The 20,552-nt window shown below is 41.1% G+C and overlaps 2 protein-coding genes across 2 annotated transcripts in view; one reads left to right on the top strand and one right to left on the bottom strand.

Moving 5' to 3' along the window:
- slc4a5a (solute carrier family 4 member 5a) overlaps positions 1-9,540 on the top strand; it is a 39,105-nt gene extending 29,565 nt beyond the window's left edge. The window contains exons 16-26 of the mRNA XM_013914130.1: positions 746-780; positions 1,089-1,280; positions 2,060-2,173; positions 2,513-2,674; positions 2,821-2,999; positions 3,181-3,253; positions 3,583-3,651; positions 4,011-4,184; positions 6,224-6,409; positions 6,513-6,571; positions 8,845-9,540. Coding sequence (XP_013769584.1) covers positions 746-780; positions 1,089-1,280; positions 2,060-2,173; positions 2,513-2,674; positions 2,821-2,999; positions 3,181-3,253; positions 3,583-3,651; positions 4,011-4,184; positions 6,224-6,409; positions 6,513-6,571; positions 8,845-9,010 — 1,409 coding nt within the window. The 3' untranslated portion in view covers positions 9,011-9,540. The remainder of the gene's footprint in view (positions 1-745; positions 781-1,088; positions 1,281-2,059; positions 2,174-2,512; positions 2,675-2,820; positions 3,000-3,180; positions 3,254-3,582; positions 3,652-4,010; positions 4,185-6,223; positions 6,410-6,512; positions 6,572-8,844) is intronic.
- Positions 9,541-9,615: 75 nt separating this feature from the next.
- Positions 9,616-19,086, bottom strand: ogfod2 (2-oxoglutarate and iron-dependent oxygenase domain containing 2). Its single transcript, XM_005746056.1, has 7 exons — positions 18,844-19,086; positions 18,670-18,726; positions 13,157-13,267; positions 12,970-13,069; positions 12,135-12,259; positions 11,146-11,403; positions 9,616-10,999 (listed from the first exon to the last, which is right to left on the bottom strand). The coding sequence occupies exons 1-7, from the start codon at positions 18,976-18,978 to the stop codon at positions 10,733-10,735; spliced, it is 1,053 nt and encodes a 350-aa protein (XP_005746113.1). The 5' UTR covers positions 18,979-19,086; the 3' UTR covers positions 9,616-10,732.
- Positions 19,087-20,552: the final 1,466 nt, after the last annotated feature.

Genomic DNA, 20,552 nt, shown 5'->3' with positions numbered 1-20,552 from the left:
GTATTGCAAGAAAATACAAGCAACTTTTTAACCCTCTCAGGCTCAAATTAAACTTTTTGTTGCTAATGCAAAAAGTTTAATTTTTTGCATTAATTAGTTGTTAGTTTTTAACTGTTGCAAATCGGCAACGCCTGCCTTGAGAGGGTTAAAAGCGGTTGACTCGCAGTCCTGTAGATATAGAGAGCCTCAAATATACCACTAAAACGAAGTATATTTCCTCTAGATTTTTATTTTATTTTACTTCATTTATTGAAGTTCACAAAATCGCTTCAGAGAGTTTTGATTTTTTTAAAAAGTGATTTAGTTTAGTTTTCTTTTTTTGTTTGTTTTGTTTTAGTTAATTATAGTAACCTTGGTCTGCAGTGCTGAACAACAGCTTTATTCTTCTTGGGTTGGGGGGTTTGATGATGGTAATCTACCCACCTTTTTTCAAGTGCAGGTAATTTGCAGTCATTTCTGCAGACATTGATTTCTGTAACTGATTGTTATCCTTTTTTGCTTTTGCCATGCACAAACAATTTGGCTGCCGTCTCTTGCAAGTGAGTACCCCTTTGTCTGTCTGCATGAGACTCGGAGTGCTCTCTGTCCAGCTGCTGGATTCTCATTATATTTTGCGTTTCTTCTTTCCTCCCCTTTTGTTTTCTTCATCACCCCATCTACGCTATCCGACTCATTACCTGCCTCCTCCCTACTCTCTCTCTCCCCAATCCGTGAACAGTGGCTGCAATGATCTTCAATGGTTTAGCTCCAATGCCAGATAACAGCTCTAGTGTCTCTGGGGTGAGTGCTTGCTTTCATTAAATGTTTAATTTTCTACTTTTTGTTGCTATATTTCAAGATAAATGTCCACAGAGTTGGCGACATTGCAGCTGCAGACATGCTTTGTTTACAGCTAACCCAGGTGTCAGCTCTGTCTCTAAAAAGAAGTCGCTTTCCCTCCTCTGTGTCTGCGTCTCTCCATCAACCCCACTGACCTTTCACTATTACTAACTTTACATCTGCGCCGACAATTTTTCGCTCTCTACGTGTCTTTGTCGAAACACTACGCTCTTCTTCATCCTCTCTTACTGCTGCCAACACCATCCCAGTTGAATGTGACAGCTCTGGACTGGAGCCAGCTGAGCAAGAAGGAGTGTGTGAAGTATGGAGGCTCTCTGGTGGGAAAGTCCTGCAAGTACGTCCCCGATCTGGCCCTCATGTCCTTCATCCTCTTCTTTGGCACCTACTCCATGACCGTCTCCCTCAAGAAGTTCAAGTTCAGCCGCTACTTCCCAACCAAGGTGGGTAAACTATCTGTCAGGTGGAGGTAAGAAGAAACTAGACTGAATACATGTATGTAAACAGTGAAGCTGCAAGTAGAGGTAGTGAAGTTAGATGTATTTAAATACCTGGGATCAGGTATGGACAGGATTAAATATGAGCATATCAGAGGGACAGCTCAGGTTTAGCGGTTTGAAAAAAGTCAGAGAAGCAAGGCTGAGATGGTTTGGGCATGTGCAGCAGAGTGATAGTGGATGTTTTGAACAAAGGATATTTGATATGGAGCTACCAGGCTGGAGGAAAAGAGGAAGATCCCAGAGAAGATTCATGGATGTAGTGAAGGAGGACAGGAAGCGGATTGGTGTGACAGAAGAGAACACTATGGTGAGATGGAGGCAGCTGATCTGCTGTGGCTGAAAGAAGAAGAAGAAGATAGTATAAACAAAAAAATGGCTGCCAGGTTTTTGAAAGTGTTAGGTGTTTTTGGGCAGAAAACCTAGCTATTAGATCATTGTTCTTCCTTTTTACCTGCACAGCAACTCTTCTAGCAGGAAGTGGAGAGCCAACCAGACAAAGAAGTAATTCTTCTTATTTTGCTATATTCCTTTTTCAGACACCAGGATTACATTTATTTACCATTTTACATTTGACTAAAGTGAAACTTGGCAGGCTACTTTTTCTTTTCAGTATTTATGAGCAGCTTCCTGCCTATTAGACCTCGGAAGCATCTCATCTTTAAGTTCTGCAAATGTTTATCTTTGTAATACAGACTGTTCTCTTTTTCTGTGTTTGGCACCAGCTGAGGAAACTCATCAGTGACTTCTCTATCTTCATGTCCATCATGACCTTTGTTGGGCTGGACATGTTAATGGGACTCAAAACTCCCAAGCTTATTGTCCCAACAGAATTTAAGGTAATTTCCAAACTGTTTATATATAGAAGAAAACAAGTAAGAAACAATTTCCAAAATGAGCAGCTCTATGACATGTTGCTGTATTGGGGACTGGTAGGGAATTTTGAATGGAAACATGAACATTTTGGATAACAAACGTGCTAAGAGTTAGAGAAGACGATCCATGCTGCCGTTATATCTGTTAGCGTTGCAGGGATGCACTTTGACTTTCTACAGATTGCATTAACTCTCCACAACAAAAGAACTTCATCACACTGGCTTAAAATTATGTTCCAATAATGATCTTGTGGAACTGAATCGTCGCTTTTAATAAAAATAAAGCTGCCTTTCATTTAACAGCCAACTCGACCGGGTCGTGGCTGGCTTGTGATGCCTTTTGGGAAGAATCCATGGTGGGTGTATCTGGCCAGCTTTGTGCCCGCCCTGCTTGTCACCATCCTCATCTTCATGGATCAGCAGATCAGCGCTGTCATTGTTAACCGCAAGGAGAACAAACTTAAGGTAGGTGTGCAACCAGTCAAATCAACATCAAAAGCCAAAGTAACAGTCACAAAACAGCGCTATAAATTCAGACAGAAGCCTATCGACTCACAGCCTGCCCCTTATGAGGTTGCTTTTAATAGAAATGATCTTTGTTTGCCCTGCAGAAAGGCTGTGGCTATCACTTGGATCTGTTCTGGGTTGGAGTCCTGATGGCCACATGCTCCTTCTTGGGTCTGCCCTGGTACGTGGCTGCCACCGTCATCTCTATTGCTCACATCGACTCTCTGAAGATGGAGAGTGAATCGAGTGCTCCAGGAGAGCAGCCGCAGTTCCTCGGGGTCAGGTAGCGTAAAAACAAAGAGCTCAGAAATAAAAAGGAAAGTGCAGTTTGTCAAATAGGCCGCCACTACCGACATCGCAGAGCTACAGAACCACTGTCCTAAATCCTTTGTAGCTGACGTAGATGAGTGCATTGTGAAACTGACTTGACGCTCTCTTGTGTCCCGTCAATGTCAAACATACAGAGAACAAAGAGTGACAGGCATACTGGTGTTCGTTCTCACTGGAGTCTCCATCTTCCTTGCTCCTGTACTTAAGGTATGAGGTGCATAATGGATTTTTTTATTTTTGTTTTTGTAATTGTTATATGAGGCTTTTTTTCTTTGCTGTTTCCTCAAGATTTGTTTTTATTATCTGCAAAACTCAAGATGCTCACTACAATGAATCAATAAATTATGTTAAACAAATTTCAGGTACCCACATTTTGAAGCCTCCATATTAGTTTTTCAGTTGCCCTGTTTGGGTGGTTATTAGCTTGGTTAGAGCTGTGTCTGCAAACTCTACACATCTACACTCATTTTTGCTAAGAGTCAGAATTTCACTCTCATTGTGATGCTGTGAACTCTCTTAATTATGGCCACTTGCAGTTCATCCCCATGCCTGTGCTGTACGGTGTCTTCCTCTACATGGGTGTAGCATCTCTCAGTGGAATCCAGGTACCATGCGTATGCCAGCTGGTGTTATTTATGATTTGAGTAATTTGTGGCTGGGCAGCTTACTTATTGAGTTACAGACAGCAGATGTGAAGTGGCTTATTTAAAGCTTTTAAGCAAAAAATGTAACAATAACAACCAAAAGGTATGCTGATACCATTATGTCCATATAGACCGCAAAGATAAAAAAAATCGAAAAGAAAAGAAAAAGGTTTTCAATTCGACACAATGTGTGAAACAACAATAAATAAACTGCACAAGTCTGCTCTAAATAATTTAAGCACTCATGATCGTTGTAAGTTTATTTGTATTTAACATAAATTCCTGCCCCTCAACCCTCTTGTTGTCATTGCCTTCCACAGTTCTGGGACAGAATAAAGTTGTACATGATGCCTTCCAAGCACCAACCTGACTTCACCTACCTGCGTCATGTTCCTCTCAGAAGGGTACACCTGTTCACTCTGATCCAGATTACATGTCTGGCTGTGCTCTGGGTCCTCAAGTCCACCTTCTTGGCAATCATATTTCCCGTTATGGTAAGTGTGATGAAATACTCCCTTTTGCACCACAAATTATAGATCCTGTGTTGTGAGATGGATGGAGCTGAGAGACAAGTGTTTTGAAATGGAAGAAACACAGATGCTGATGCTAAAACTACAGGGTGGGCCATTTATTTGGATACACCGTAATAAAATGGGAATGGTTGGTGATATTAAAGTCCTGTTTGTGGCACATTAGTATATGTGAGGGGGCAAACTCCTCAAGATGGCTGGTGACCATGGTGGCCATTTAGAAGTCGGCCATCTTGGATACAACTTTTGTTTTTTCAATAGGAAGAGGGTCATGTGACACATCAAACTTATTGGTAATGTCACAAGAAAAACAATGGTGTTCTTGGTTTCAAGGTAACTTGATTCTTTCATGAGTTATTTACAAGTTTCTGACCACTTGTAAAATGTGTTCAATGTGCTGCCCATTGTGTTGGATTGTCAATGCAACCCTCTTCTCCCACTCTTCACACACTGACAGCAACACCGCAGGAGAAATGCCAGCACAGGCATCCAGTATCCGTAGTTTCAGGTGCTGCACATCTCGTATCTTCACACCATAGACAATTGCCTTCAGATGACCCCAAAGATAAAAGTCTAATGGGGTCAGATCGGGAGACCTTGGGGGCCATTCAACTGGCCCACGACGACCAATCCACTTTCCAGGAAACTGTTCATCTAGGAATGCTCGGGCCTGGCACCCATAATGTGGTGGTGCACCATCTTGCTGGAAAAACTCAGGGAACGTGCCAGCTTCAGTGCATAAAGAGAGAAACACATCATCATGTAGCAATTTCAAACACCCAGTGGCCTTGAGGTTTCCATTGATGAAGAATGGACCCACTATCGTTGTACCCCATATACCATACCAAACCATCACTTTTGTTGTTCCAACAGTCTTGGAGGGATCCATCCAATGCGAGTTAGTGTCAGACCAATAGCGGTGGTTTTGTTTGTTAACTTCATTCACATAAAAGTTTGCCTCATCACTGAACAAAATCTTCTGCGTGAACTGAGGGTCCTGTTCCAATTTTTGTTTTGCCCATTCTGCAAATTCTGTGCGCCGATCTGGGTCATCCTCGTTGAGATGCTGCAGTAGCTGGAGTTTGTAAGGGTGCCATTTGTGAGTAGCTAATATCTGCCGAAGGGATGTTCGACTAATGCAACTCTCCAGTGACATGCGGCGAGTGCTATGCTGTGGGCTCTTGCTACGCTGTGGGCTCTTGCTGAATGAAGCTAGGACAGCCACTGATGTTTCTTCATTAGTGACAGTTTTCTTACGTCCACATTTTGGCTAATCCAACACTGAACCAGTTTCATGAAACTTAGCAAGCAGTTTGCTAACTGTAGCATGGGAGATGGGTGGTCTCGTAGGGTGTCTTGCATTGAAATCTGCTGCAATGACCCGGTTACTGCGTTCACCAGATATCAACACAATTTCGATCCGCTCCTCACGTGTTAACCTCTTCGACATGTCAATGGCTGTGAACAAAGAGAAACTTGTAAATAACTCATGAAAGAATCAAGTTACATTGAAACCAAGAACACCATTGTTTTTCTTGTGACATTACCAATAAGTTTGATGTGTCACATGGCCTTCTTCCTATTGAAAAAACAAAAGTTGTATCCAAGATGGCCGACTTCTAAATGGCCACCATGGTCACCAGCCATCTTGAGGAGTTTGCCCCCTCACATATACTAATGTGCCACAAACAGGACTTTAATATCACCAACCATTCCCATTTTATTACAGTGTATCCAAATAAATGGCCCACCCTGTACATGAATCTTTTCCACATATAGAAGCTGTAAATGTGCAGAATATGTAAAAGCGATAGTTTTAATGGTGTTTTTAAAGTATGTAAATACTGCTCTGATTTTACTGTGTCAACCAGTGATTCCCATTAACATCACCTATACATGGCATCCAGAAAATCATATTCACAGCATAACTCATATATGAGATGAATGTTACCAGGAGCTGAAACAAGATCTCTGTGTTGGTCTGTCTCTGTGTCAAACACCAGATCCTGGGTCTGATGGTGATCAGAAAGATGCTGGACATGGTCTTCTCCCAGCACGACTTGGCGTGGCTGGATGACCTCCTGCCTGAAAAAGAGAAGAAGAAGAAGGATGATGACAAGAAGAAGGGGAAGGGGAAAGAGAAGGAGAAAGAGAAGAAGAAGCCCAAACCTGATGACAATGAGGAGGAGGTGAGAAACTCAAGCTTTTTCTGCCCCCTACAGGACTGACAAACCATGACATAAGTGTGTGAAGCGCACCGTCTGTACTGTGTGTGTATGTGTTTGCTTGCAGGACAAGTATCACGGCTACGCGAACCACTCACCCAGCTCTGAGTCAGACTTGGATCGAAGGTACTGTGTTCTCAAACTGCACATCCCCTACAAAGACCTCGTCTATCCTGATGTCACACAGACTCAGTGGGGAGCATACTGCCAGGCTGCAGCCACACGCAGGGCTCTTTAACACACACAGATATATATATGTCAAAGTGCACAGTTAAAGGGTCAGTTCACAAAATATACATAAGGATCAGTGATACTCGGTCAGTGATGCAGCATAAGACATAAAATAGTCCAAACTAGGAAAATGCAGCATAATTTCACACACTGTTTAAATCCTGCATATAAGAACAATTTTGAAGATATTAATATAGCTGACAAATAACCTTTGATGTGTTACTATAAATTAAGATATGCAGTTGTTCAAAAATAATTAAAAGTAGCTCCAACTTTACCAGTTGGTAAGCTCCTTTGATTTAAAGCTATATTAATCTCACCCCCCTCTTTTTTGCAGAGAATATTTCTTGGGTGGAATGTACCTGCAAAAAAATGTATTAGTTACACTGATTTCTGTATAGCTCATTACCACTAGAGGGAATTGCATGTTTGTGCAGTTTGGGTGAACTGGAACATAGACAAAATAAGAAATTTTAACTGAATGGCTCATCAAACTAAACATGAAACTGGCAAATACTTGGATAGACTCGGTCGTATGAAAATTGATCACATAGCCTTTTTATATTGATATACTGACTTATTGCACACCCTTTAAATGGCCTGTATTTTAACAAGAAATTCAATTCATTACTTCTGTATTTTCCTCTGTATGTTTTGTAAACATACACATGTGCAGTCCCATGGTTGTCATGTGTCATGTTTGAGTTCGGTCTCCTCTCCATGCACTTTAAGGCAATGCAGATGGTTGTTGTGCTGAACAGTGTAATGTTTTAAATATCTGACAGCCTGTGTCTGAGCTGCCCTCTGCACACAACTCAGCATGTTGTTACTCTTCACTGCTCACCTTAAAGCAGCATAGTTTTGCTATGTATCTCAAAGGCTTCAGTGTTCGTTGTGTAGTTTAACATAGTGTGCGAGCAGTCAAACTAGATGAAGAAGTTATTGTGTGGTCTTTTTAGTCCTGTGTGTATCTAGCACATAGAGAGGATATATTTTAGGCCTCTGTATACACAACTGTATAATCCTCCATGTGCAGCATACATCATTTGGTTGTTTCTTTTTCTTCCATGTGCTGAATCTCTTTAGTACATCAGTCACACCTGCATGTGATATGTAGTCAGACCCCAGCTCTCCAACCTGCCTCCGTCCCTCACAGCAGTTTCATTGCATACATTTTGCACTGAAAGTGCCATTTACATTATTTAACCATAAATACTGTAACTTTGGGCTGTTTGCCCTTTGTGGCTGATTCAAATGTTCCCATCATGTCTGCATTGCTTTATTAGAGGCATGGTTTGGAATTGACACTGTGAACTTTTTTTGCTTACATGCAGCCATCTGTGGAAGTACATAAATTCTCTGTGACGTTATTTTATTGAAGGATTTATACAAACACAAAATGCACTGATCGCCGGACCTTTGAAGCTATTGTATGAGTTTTTATACAAGTCTTTACAACATGTGCTGACATAATGCAAAAGGCAGGCAGGCATAATAGTGCACAATCAAAAACTCAAAAACACTTGATATCAGAGTCAAAACAAATTTATCATTGCAAATTAACATTTAAAAAAGTAGGATGTTTTATTATTATGTTATTCCAATGTACTCAGTAAATTCAAGCTATGTTTGCTCACGTTTAATTTAAACCACAGGCTGCATATAAAAGATGGGTATGGCTACTACAGCATCACCCAGTGGCTAATGAAGTCCTCTTATGAAAGCCAGATGAGCATATTCACCATCCATTTCCGATAGATGTCTATTCAACTAGACTTGATTTAGAAACCAGGGCTCCCCCTGCTGGTCATTAGAAGGAATACGAGTTTAGTGCACTTTACTTTTCAGACAATAATGTAGGTACAGTCTATGTCATTCACAGTGTGGGAACCATCAGCTAGTCTGCTGACTCCCTGTGGGAGCAACAGCCAATATTTTGGGACTGATTTCACTCGTTAGCTAAGCGCTAACCCAAACTGCTGTAGTCATCAAGGCACCCAAGCGCTTTGGGTGCCTTGAAAAGCGCTATATAAATCCAATCCATTATTATTATTATTATTATCATCGTGTCTCACAGCCAAGCTCCGCCGCATTCCCCTCCCCTCCTTGTAGAACCACTGTGTCTTTGGCTATGGGTGTGTATGGTAACTGGACCTTGCCCTTCTCAGCATCACCCTCCATTTGAAGATCTCCTGTCCGTCGTCTCCTTCCGTGACCATGGGCCGAGGAATGCCGTGCCCGGTGCCCCAGGTCAAGATCGAGATGGAGTCAGATTACGATTCAGACATCGACCACCACCGGCCCCGTGATATGAGCAGTGAGACCACATTATAAAGCTGAGACACGATATCTCATTGACTGAATAACATAAAACAAAGTGTGGGCAGACTACTGAAAGCAGCCAGTGCTGACCCGCAGACAGCACAGGATGGCACAGACACCTGACAGCTGAACCCAGTGAGATGGGACTGATGCAATAACTGCACTTAAGACTGCACTTGGATAAGATTTTTTTTTAAATATTATTTTAAACAGGTCCATTTGGCATACATTGCTCTGAATGGTACATTGAAAACTATATACTTGTGTATGTGTATAATGTAAAGGACTGTAACAAGCAGAAATATTTATCTGTATAGTGTTTTTTGTGAAATTGTATCTTATTATAGCTATATTGTACTATCATTGTAATTACACTAAATCCACACTATACAAGGCCCAAACTTAATGTACTATGCTCTCATAAGCCTGCATGTACAGAATTGGATTTCAATGCAAGATACATGAAAATAAGCAATACCTTAGCAACTTGTGTTTTGGTGTGTTTGAATATGCAAGTGAACCTGACCCTCCCCACCTCCCAATTCCCCCCCCCCCAGTTCAACACTATAATAGCACAAGCAGGAGTAAAAAGAAACAACCAAAAGGCCACGATGTTGTGATGTTTGTTGAAAAGAATCCATTTATTTTGTAAGATGTAGCGAGCAGGTTCATATTAGTGTTCTTAAAAAAAATTCTGTGTGAGAAATTAATTACTTCAACTACATAGCAAAGACATTTACACACAAAGAATATTAATGAACTAACAGAATTTGTGTAATTAAACTTCTATTATTTCAAACTGTGCGTGTTTTTTCCTCAGAGATATACAGCAGGGATGTATCGCAGCCAAATCTGTGGCTTAGCAAATGTTGATTATTCCAACAGTGCCTTCATTCTTTCTGATCCAAGACCAATGAGGCACATTTTGCTAAACATTAAACCTCATTTTAGCAATGTGGACTTCTGCAGCCTGCAGATACATACATTTATAAACAAGAGAGATGAGAGAGAGCCTTTATTTGTCAGTTGCAGGTCTTTTACCCACAACCGAGATGACATCTTCTTAGAAATGCATCGATCTAATATATGGTAGATGACCCCCTACAAATTCTGACTTTGTTGAATAAAAGGACGCCTACTGACGACTGAAATCCAAACGACAATTGTGCAACAACAAAAAAGTTTGTAGAAGAAAAACTTCCAGGGCAGAGAGAGAATTTTAAAGCCTTATTTTAGGAGAAATTCAAAAGTTTTAAACAGTTTTATCAGATCTGATTGGTGATTCTGAAATGCAATATCCCATGACGACTGGAAATCTTCACCCAAAACACTGAGTGGCAATATTATCTCAAGAAAATATTATAAAACGGGACACTACACTAAATGTCTGAGCCAAATATTAATATTATTACTATTCACAGCAGATGGCTGCTCCTCCCCAAGAATCCTCCTTCCTGTTCAAACTGAGTTTTTCCTCCCAACTGTCGCAATTGGGTTATTCACAGGGAAGGGGGTCATCTGATTGTTTGGCTTTTCTCTATTATACGAAGCACCGTGAGGCAACTATATTTGTGATTTGGCTGTATATAAATAAATCTGAATTGACTATTACTAATATTCATAAAATAATCATCCTAATTTCAAATGAGTCATATTACTTCATAAGAATTCGTTCACTTTAACATCTTCCTATAATCAGCCCGTGCAGTCTTTAGTCAAAAGGAACTGGATGCATCACGTCAGCGCGCATGAGATGTTCTGTGGTGGATCAGAGTGTTTTGTGAAGCCATCAGCAAAGCCCTCCGCTTCCACCAATGTGGGTGTCCTGTTGCACATGGGGCACTGTTTATTTCGTTCCTGTGAGGCTCTCATCCAGATGATGAGGTTCCAGCGCTGACCAGAAGAGATGGGTAAAGCACCATGCATATGTTGACCCCGATGGAGGAGGCCCTCAGTCACCCTGTGTTCAACCTCTGAGCACTCCGTCTCACTTACAGGAACCTACAGAGAGGGCAAAAACTATTAATTATACTTTTGTATCAAATAACTTTTTTATTATTTTGTATCTATATGTTTTAGTTGTACACAACAAAAACGAAAAACATATCATATCATAAACAACATCATAAATCATAGCAGGGCATCACCTGTCTCATATCACCAAAATAAAGGTTGCCCTCAGTGAACTCCTTGCCCAGTGAAACATTCAGGGTGACTTCTGCATTGTCATAGTGGTAGCTCAGGTCCAGATCTTCATTCATGTCATATTTGACCACAAAGGCCTTGTGACTATCCAGACAGCACCCCCCACAGTCTGGATAAAGCAGGGAGGTGAGTGGCAGCAAGTACTGTTCACGGAGAGGTGTGATGAAGTGCTCGTCAAAGCTCAGCTCATTAAGGAGAATCTGAAGATACAAGGAAGAGCAACAAGACAACTTATACAGTTTTATTTCTACAAAGGTAGAGACACTCTCTGAAATGTTAATAAAAGCACAAATACAGGAATTTCCAAATCATTTAAACCGTCCATTTAAATTGTTATACCTACAAAAGACAGCATATCCAAGTAATGCTTACAAAAAGAAATTCCTGTGATTTTTTTTTTAGCTAATTTGGTGAAGTATTAGAAAATAAATAATTGCATTTATTTTTTTGGTTGGGCAAGTAGTTAAACATACAGCCCCAACCTCCCATCAACCCCACTCGTTTGCAGCAGAAGGCTCCTCCTCCTTGAGCCTGGGTCGTTTCTTATGGTTAACGGAGTTTTTCCTTCCCACTGTATGGGTTAAATCCCCATATAAAATCTATCTACAAAGAAAAAAATAAAGCGCAACTTGAGACTGAGACAGCATTGTGGGAAATCTTGGATGCTGAATCCTCCAAGCTAAAAAGGAGAAACAGCAAACAGCTTATCACCGCATAATCCAAAAGCCAGCATCAGTGATGGTATGAAGGTACATTTGGCATGGATCACTTGGACATCAGTGAGATTAGACAAAATCTATAATAATTCAAGCTTGTGGCCTCAAATCTTGTTTTTAGAGTCATTAAAGATGTAAACATCTGGCCACAACTGCACAGATAAGGAGATGGTATAGAGTGTTTTCAGCGGTTTCAGAAGGCTTTAATTTATTACCCCATACTGGTTCATTGTGTTGGGTCTTCCTTTAGGGGCTGCAGACTGCTCAAAGTGCTTTAACTCCTCCATAAGATCCTCACAGAAGCTCTTGTCAAATAAAGGAAAGCGATACACTCTTGGAGCTGCAACAGAGAGGAGAGAATGAGTTAAAGATGCTCTGTGTGGCATAAAGCTGTGGAGTTAACGACAATAAAATGTCTTGATTGTCTTGAGCTGTGGTAAAACTTCGGGCACTGTGATTCTAGCCCTTTCTTCTCCGCCACTTGTTATAAATCAGTAGTTCTATTAATAGACATCATTGCTCAGCATTCAAACTGAGCCATCACGTCTGTTATGGCCCTAGCAGGGCCTGCCGTGACTTTGACCCAGTATGAGTGTGTCCTGCCATCTCTTCCGCCTTAGGTGCTGCCTTTTTTGGTACAACTGAATCACTCAGCAATTAAACCAGATAAGTCCAAAGAAAGGAGAACTCTGATGCCAGAGAGCCTTTTATTTTGGCTTGCAGGTTGTGAGGTGTGTTTGCTGTGGTTCTGTGTTACTTTCTGGTGTTAAAGCCTTTTTTTAAACTTACTATCTGGTGACCAAGTCCTGGGTCTTACCATTTTCTCCTTTCTTTCAAAGGTGACAACAACTTCTCCATCTCTCTAATTGGATTTGTAATAACAATATTAATAAAAGCCTTAATTTAACAATTTCGCCTCCATGTCTCCCTTTTCTCAATTCAGACATTTTTTTGTTAGTCTCCCACATCACCTGGACTTTTTAGGGAAATGTAACAACTTCACATTTGAATCTCTGTCTCTGAGGAGTTAAAAAGAACTTCCCAGCTTACCCACTTGTTCCTCCAACAAGCCTAAGAGGCCTTCTTCGGTGGCACTGTCGCTTTGACAGTACTCAACAATCTGTTTGAACTCTGAAGTAAGGTAAGACTCCTGAGGGAAGTGAAGTGCAAATGTGTTTTATCAAGGTGTTAATGTTTCATTATTCACAATGCTGATGATGGTTAATGCAGTGACTACCTGGAGATGGTAGACATGAGGATGCAGAGGCCGGTAAATATCTTTGATAGCAGCAGCTCTTTGAGCAGATGTCACACCTAGATGCTTTCGTCTGTCCACTTCCTGGGAAATCTAAACATAAACAGGGCGGACACTTTCAGTTTATTAGTAATGCAAAGATGTCTCATTTGTTACCTCAGCTTCTTTTCATAAAATATTAATTCTCTAGTTATTCTCTGTTTGTTATACCTTCCTAATGAGTTAGGCTTGAATGCTTCATGGCATTAAGAGGTCACTTATGAATCCCAATGATATTGATACCATCCTAAAAAGAGATGCTCCTTTCTCTTTTAAGCTGATCCAGGGCCAGCAAATTGAAGTGCACATAGATGCCACTAGTGGAGCATCAGCTGTTCTCAAAGAGCTGAAAAACATCTGTACTACAGACATCAGAGGCAGCAGAGTTTAAATGTTAAGCTGGCTAATCGCTCACATCCAGAACTGCCATGATTTCAGCAGCAGCAGCTTAGTTTTCAGTGGTTTTTTTTTTTTTTTATATATCTGAACACAAATACCAGTATGTACAGCGTGCCCCAGCAAAAAAAGGTATAAATTAAATCCAGATTTCCTCTGTTATTTTCACCGGTAGCTGGTAGCCAGGTGATTATCAGCAGTTACCACGCCTACCTAGCCGCATCAGAGCCATTTTCCGTCAAAGACCTCCATTTTAGACCCACCTATAGACACGTGACTGGACAGACATCACATGCAGTAAATTTGGGCCCACGTGGGTTTTGGCCTTGGAACGTCTGATTGATTGAAGTAACGTGAACGTGGCATCGTTACTGTGATTCTATTGGCTCAAACAATTAAAAAGAGGTGTCGATCATGCAAATTGACCAAAAGAAACCAAAGTTACAGCCTCTCAGAGTTTAAAGGGCCAGAGACCAATTAAACACTCCATGCGCACGGCAGAAAAGGACCATTACTAGGGCTGGGCCAAATTATACTGTTCACGGTAGTACCAGTACAATGTTAGGCAACGATAGGAAAATGAAATATCGCGATAGAATATGGGTAAAATGCGCATGCGCAGTGCCTTTGTTTTCATACGCACACAGCCGAAAAAGCACAGCAGCAACAGAGAATGAGAAGGGGCAAATCGGATTGTTGAGTGAAACGGCAGAACCAGAATTGGTTTGTAAAAATGGTGCAACTTCAGTGATGCGTTTGGTTTGGTGTTTGTCCGTCAGATACACAACAAAGCACATTTTTTGTGCATGCCGTCATTGGTTGTGTCCAAATTCATGGTCTGCATCCTCCTGAGACCGATTACGTCACAGCGACGCGCCGAAGGCTGTCCAAATTTGTAGACTCCTCTGAATGCAGCCGACATTTAAATGCGTCCTCCTTTTCCCCGAATTTGAAGGATGGGTCGGGTGTGTCCTTCGTGGCCTACCATATCCCAGAATTCAAACTCCTGTTTCCAACAATGGCGGCTGCTACTAAGTTTTAAAATTACTCATACTAATCTTTCTGGGTCACAAAATAAACTTTTAATATATTTTCAGGGGAGAAAGTAGTTGTGTAAACATCAAATATCTGCTCGGTTTATCAAGATATCGCATATTTGCAAAAGTGCTTCGATGTTTTCGGAGACGTCTGCTACCCACCAGCTCGATAGCTAGCCGGGAGCTCGAGGGTCACTGAAGCCGCTGAGAATGGCCCAACTCCCGGCACATCATTTTCAGATCACCGCAGACTTTCGCTACTCAGGTTAAACGTAATATATAAGTCACTCAGACAACCAAAAAATTTTATTGTTTGGCTTTTTTCAGTGTTTTATTTGTTCACGAGTAAATTGGTTTGGCTGAGATTAAAGTTATTAGATTAGATTAGATCAAATAAAACTTTATTAATCCCCCACGTGGGTTCCTCTTTGATTTTCATACAGCTGACTAAACGTCAAACAGAAAACTGATTAAACAGAAGTGTGAGATGGTCGAGAATTTACGCCAGTGTCCTGTTATATTTTAGATGGCACAGAGAAGATGGCCGAGATTATTACACTCCACCGAGACAGTGGTGACACTGATCAGAAGGCTAGACCGTCCAATTCCACAGCCGTTTACTTCCAGCCTACCCGACCTTCTGAGGACCCGGCCCACATAGACCACGAAGGCCGGGTCCTCAGGAGGATGCAGCCCATGAATTTGGACACGACCGTTATTACCGTATTTGTTGGACTAAGGTGCTCTAAATCTGGGAGTAATCTGGGTCCTAAACTCCGTCCGATTCAGGTCCCAAAGTCAAACGAACACTGCAGCATCACTGAGAGTTAAAAACTGTCTAAATTCTTTCATCTTTAATAAAACGATCAGCATTGCTGCTTTACCAGGTCTAACTATGAAGTTTAACATCCAGGCATCCATGAAAACAGAATTTATTACATTTAACGGAGTTAGCAGGAAGTTAGCCCGCTAGTTTCGCTAGTTACCCAAGCACGATATAGCATGTTCTGACTGAGAGATTTCTGAAAAAATTCAAACGTACAGCTCTGCTATCACTTCCAACATAAATGAAGACAGGAAACTAAACAGCAGCGATGTTTATAAGGTTACTGAAGTTGGGTTAGCTGGTATATAATGATGTGCTACGGCAGCAGTCCCCAACCTTTTTTGCGCCACGGACCGGTTTATGCCCGACAATATTTTCACGGACCGGCCTTTAAGGTGTCGCGGATAAATACAGCAAAATAAAACTAGTACCGGTACCGAAAAAAAGAAGATTTATTCATAACACACGTGAAAATACCCAGGAAAACAGAGTTAACGAAAAAAAAACGATAACAAAATAACGCTGAAAACCAATAAAAACCCTGAAAAACATGCATTTCACACCTGAGTCTCAACTCTCGCGGCCCGGGGGTTGGGGACCACTGCGCTACGGGATCACTAGCAACACAGCTATGTTAGAATAACATAAACAGTGAAGCTGGAGGATGAACGCTAATACTTTTCCACTCGATAAAAGTTAACGTGAAGGTTCCTGATGGTTAGAGATAAATGCAATCGCATGGCAGGATGCTGTAAACAGACCAAACTTCAGTCAGGAGAACAACTGAAATAATCCATCCACAATAGAAGGTTAGTCATTAATATACTGCAACAACATGGGAATAGAGCAGCTGTGATAGAATACAGGGCGATAGTGGCTCAAGAGTTGGGAGTTCGCCTTGTAATCGGAAGGTTGCCGGTTCAAGCCCCAGCTTGGACAGTCTCAGTTGTTGTGTCCTTGGGCACTTCACCCCGTTGCCTACTGGTGGTGGTCAGAGGGCCCGGTGGTGCCAGTGTCCGGCAGCCTCGCCTCTGTCAGTGCGCCCCAGGGTGGCTGTGGCTGCAATGTAGCTTGCCATCACCAGTGTGTGAATGGGTGGATGACTGGTTGTGTAAAGTGCTTTGGGGGTCCTTAGGACTAGAAAAGCGCTATTCAAATGGCCATTTACCATTTACAACATTAATGAATCAATGGTACAGAAGTGGAGGAAGCAAGAAGAATGAGTTGAATAAAGTTTGATTCATCTGACTGCTTTGTTTCGCTTAATGTGCCTTTTAATCCCATGCACCTTATGGTCTGAAAAATACATATTTGATTTTTTTATTTGGCACACTGCAGTTTAATGTTGCAAAGCACCTCTTTTTTACCTTCAGTGGATATTATACATGGTTATGCTCAGGATATGTCAGCCCATTTCTACTGGAAATGCCTTTTGGTTAAACTTTCAGCAAGGAATTTGCATTTGCACTGTTAAATTTGTATATAGCTTTAATGCACATAAAAAAAACAGCTGCTTGTTTAAGTGAAAATAAATGGATGGGGGTTTTTTTGCGCTAGTAAAGTTGTGGAGTTGTATTTTGTCTCGCAAAAATTATATCGTCAGTTATATCGTTATCGCAGATTTTCAAATATATATCGTGATAAATATTTTTGGCCATATCGCCCTACCTGACCCATTACCATGTAAATGTGTGGTTAATTCTTCAAAAATGTATTTTAAAAAAAAAAAGCATTTTTAGGCATGTTAATAAAATTAATCAATTTATGCTCTTAAATACCTAAAAAGTTCAACTGGCATGGTTTTTTGTACAACATCTGGATATTCATGTATTGACAGCGCTGTAATTTTTCACTGTTTCACTTTAAAAACATAAATCTTTGCACAGATGATGTTTAAATGTTGGTTACTGAATTTCTGTAATGAAACTGAGGCATATTTTAAAAGGGTTATATGCTTAAAAAAAAAAAAAAAAAAAAAGGGCGAGGATAATATCTACTTACTTTTTCTGTGTTCCAGTCTCAGTAACTTTGACACAGTAATATCTGCTTCAATATTTACGCCTCGGATGAAATTTCACAAGTGTTAGCTTTATTTTGATACCAAGATTGTAAGCACAGAGTTTGTAATTGCAGAGAAATAATCAATTACATTTGGGTATTGCATTTTTGAGCAGGAAGCTCAGAAACCCCTTTGGGACTTAAGAAGTTATGGTGGTACTTAAGGAGGTAACACCTCAAATCTGATGAAACACCTGGCGACGCATAGTGGTTTTTTTTTAAAAAGCCGAGAAATGCACCGTATTTGATAGCTTGCTGCAAGACCTCCATTAGTGAGTTAGCACGGATTGCGCCGTGCGTGGAGCTGGACGGTTCTTATCATTTTGCAGAAAAAAAAAGAGACTGCTAAAAATAAAAACATAAGAGGTTTTTGGACAAAGCTTGTGTTCTCCATTCTTTAAGCACTGGTTCGAGCACCGTTTCAAAAGTACAGATTTGGCACCGGTATCGGATAAAACCTAAACTATACCCATCCCTACTAAACACAGGCATCTTTTACAAGTCATTCAGAATCTACTACTCTTGATGCCATAATGCTTTTTGGTTCTTAATTTATAACTGCTGCCTTAAATGTTTTATTATTAGTGGTCCAGTGCGGTTATTTTTCATTTGATATTTTTATGTTGTTTTATTGTTGGGTTTGGTTTTGCCAGCTTTAATGTAAATAAATAAGCGGTCTGCAGCAAAACTGGGTTTGGGTCATCACTTTGTCTTCCAAGACAACGACCAAAAACACATTACAGTCCAGTCAGCATTACTGACTGGTCTGTAGTCCGAATCCCATTGGAAATCTGTGGGGTGAATTAAAGATCAAGGTCCATCACAGAAGACCATCAAAACCAGAGGCGCTTGAGAGATCCTCCAAAGTAGGAGGGATTGCTCACTGTGTGAGACTTGTTGCAAACTACTACAAAGAGCTGCACCCTCTTATCCAGCAAAAAAAGACAAACAGCTGACTGTTAGCATCCCCGGCACGCTAATTATTTTGAACTTGAACGTTTTTTGTGAAATCATTTTGTTTCTGTGTACAAAGCACACTAATGTAAGGGTTTCAAATACAACTGGGATGCTTGAAACAGCTGTGTCAAAAATCCCTTGGCCTTTTTAACAGCACTTGTAAAATACAGTATACTTCTTACCTTGTTGAGCACTCCCTCAAACTGTTCATCCGTGACGCAGCCCAACTTCTTCAGCAGCTGCGCGGTAACAATTAGCAAACAATACACACCTGTCAGCTCACAAAGTTGCCATGTCACCATTTCTCATCATATTTGTATTTCATATCAAAATGTAGCAAACTGTTATCCACTCACTGCATGGTAGTCCAGCCTGAACTGCTGCTCGGACACAAAACGAACATGGAGCTTGTATTCCTCCAGGAAAATGTTATCAGTCGTGAAACAGTCACAGGTATAAAACCGAGGCTTTTCTTTGCCTTCGTTCGTCATTGCTGCCTGTTCAAAGATAACTCCTTAAGACACAGGGAAAAACATTACCACGGCCACTACTGTCAAACGCACGCCCTGTGACGTTGCGCTCAGTGACAAATATGTCACCTCCGGTTCGACGTCCTCCAAATTAAAAGCACCATACATACATACATCCCATTCCATCCGTCAATAGCCCCTCCGACCAAAAGGCGTCAAAAACATGAGACAGTTATATCAAATATGAACAGCCCTTATATACACTGAGCCTAGGTCCATGTTTTAATTTTTATTTTCGTGTGTGTGTGTGTGTGCGTATACACAGTATGTCTATGTGTTTGTGTGTTGGGTGGGTGGGTGATGTTATAATCTGTAGAAAAATATAAGTATTAAAAAAACAAAAAAAAACATCCACCTGGGAGTTAGATGGAGACAGTCATGGACTCGAGATGCATCAAAAAAGGGACTTATTGATTTTGTCTGTTTTCCACTGTATGTGCAGTAATGTGTCAGTTCACACTAGTTGAAGTTATGATGCCTGTGGTTAGACTGTAATCATGAGTTTTAACAGAACTAAAGTGGTTTCAGTATAAAACTACACTTTTTAGTATGATTTTGAAGGTTCCTGGAGGAACATTGGATGCACTTGTGTCTGGATCATTGCTTAGTGAAACTTGTGGTTGACACTGAGTTCGAATGGATCATGTTCCACATATTCCCTGAACCAGATGGTGGACAACGGTGGGATGCTGCTGACTTCAACTGAAGGAGTGGGGGCGCCAGTCACAGAGGGCTCTTACTACTCAGCCTCCATCGGAAGTTATACATCAGTTTGGTTTTTGTCCTGTATTGAATGCTTGACCACCTCTTTATCCTCTCAAGGATATTTAAGTGTGCACCAGAGTGCACAACAAGTCTGTTTTGTGGACTTGGGTCCACCTTCTGTGGGAGATGCTTTATGAATATGGGGTTTCTGCCCACTTACTGTGAGCCATTTGGTGCATGTGCAACTGCAGTATGAGCCAGCAGTAAGTCAAACTATTTCATGGTGGGTGTTGGACTTCGCCAGGGCTGTCCTTTGTTATGATACTCTTCATAATTTTTATGGACAGAATTTTTTGGTGCAGCCAAGTGGTGAAAGGCTTCCATTTTGGTGGCCTCATGATCTCATCTCTGCTTTTTGTCGATGATGTGGTTGTGTTGCTTTTTTGAAGTCGTGGCCTCCAGCTTACAGTGGAGTGGTTCACAGCCGACTCTGAAGTGGCGGGAATGAGAATTAGCATCCTCAAGCCTAAGGGCATTTATTCTCAGCTGGAAAGGGGGGATTGCCCACTCTGGGCCAGACACGAGTTTTTAACCAAGTGGAGGAATTTAAGTATCTTTCATCTTGCATCCACACCCACATATGTTCACAAGCTCTATCTAATGACTGAAAGAATTAGATCGCCCATTGCATGAAGGGTGGCGGCCTCTCCTTACTTCTGCGTTAGATCTACGTCATAACTTATGCCATAACCGGATTCCCATTTTACCCTACCCAGCAACATTTTACGTAACCTGAAGTGACCAAACAAAATACCACGACCACTTGAATG

This window comes from Pundamilia nyererei, unplaced genomic scaffold, assembly GCF_000239375.1.
Source record: "Pundamilia nyererei isolate P.nyererei 1_Seehausen unplaced genomic scaffold, PunNye1.0 scaffold00172, whole genome shotgun sequence".
Classification (NCBI taxonomy): domain Eukaryota; kingdom Metazoa; phylum Chordata; class Actinopteri; order Cichliformes; family Cichlidae; genus Pundamilia; species Pundamilia nyererei.
The sequence above is the reverse complement of the archived record's forward strand: the minus strand, read 5'-3'. Positions and strand labels throughout refer to the sequence as shown.

Coding starts and splice junctions, on each gene's coding strand:
- ogfod2 (XM_005746056.1), bottom strand. CDS start 18,978: ATGACGAACGAAGGCAAAGAAAAGCCTCGGTTTTATACCTGTGACTGT. Junction 12,260..12,969: donor CTTGTTGGAGGAACAAGTGG/GTAAGCTGGGAA, acceptor TCTCTGTTGCAG/CTCCAAGAGTGTATCGCTTT. Junction 11,000..11,145: donor ATTTTGGTGATATGAGACAG/GTGATGCCCTGC, acceptor CCCTCTCTGTAG/GTTCCTGTAAGTGAGACGGA.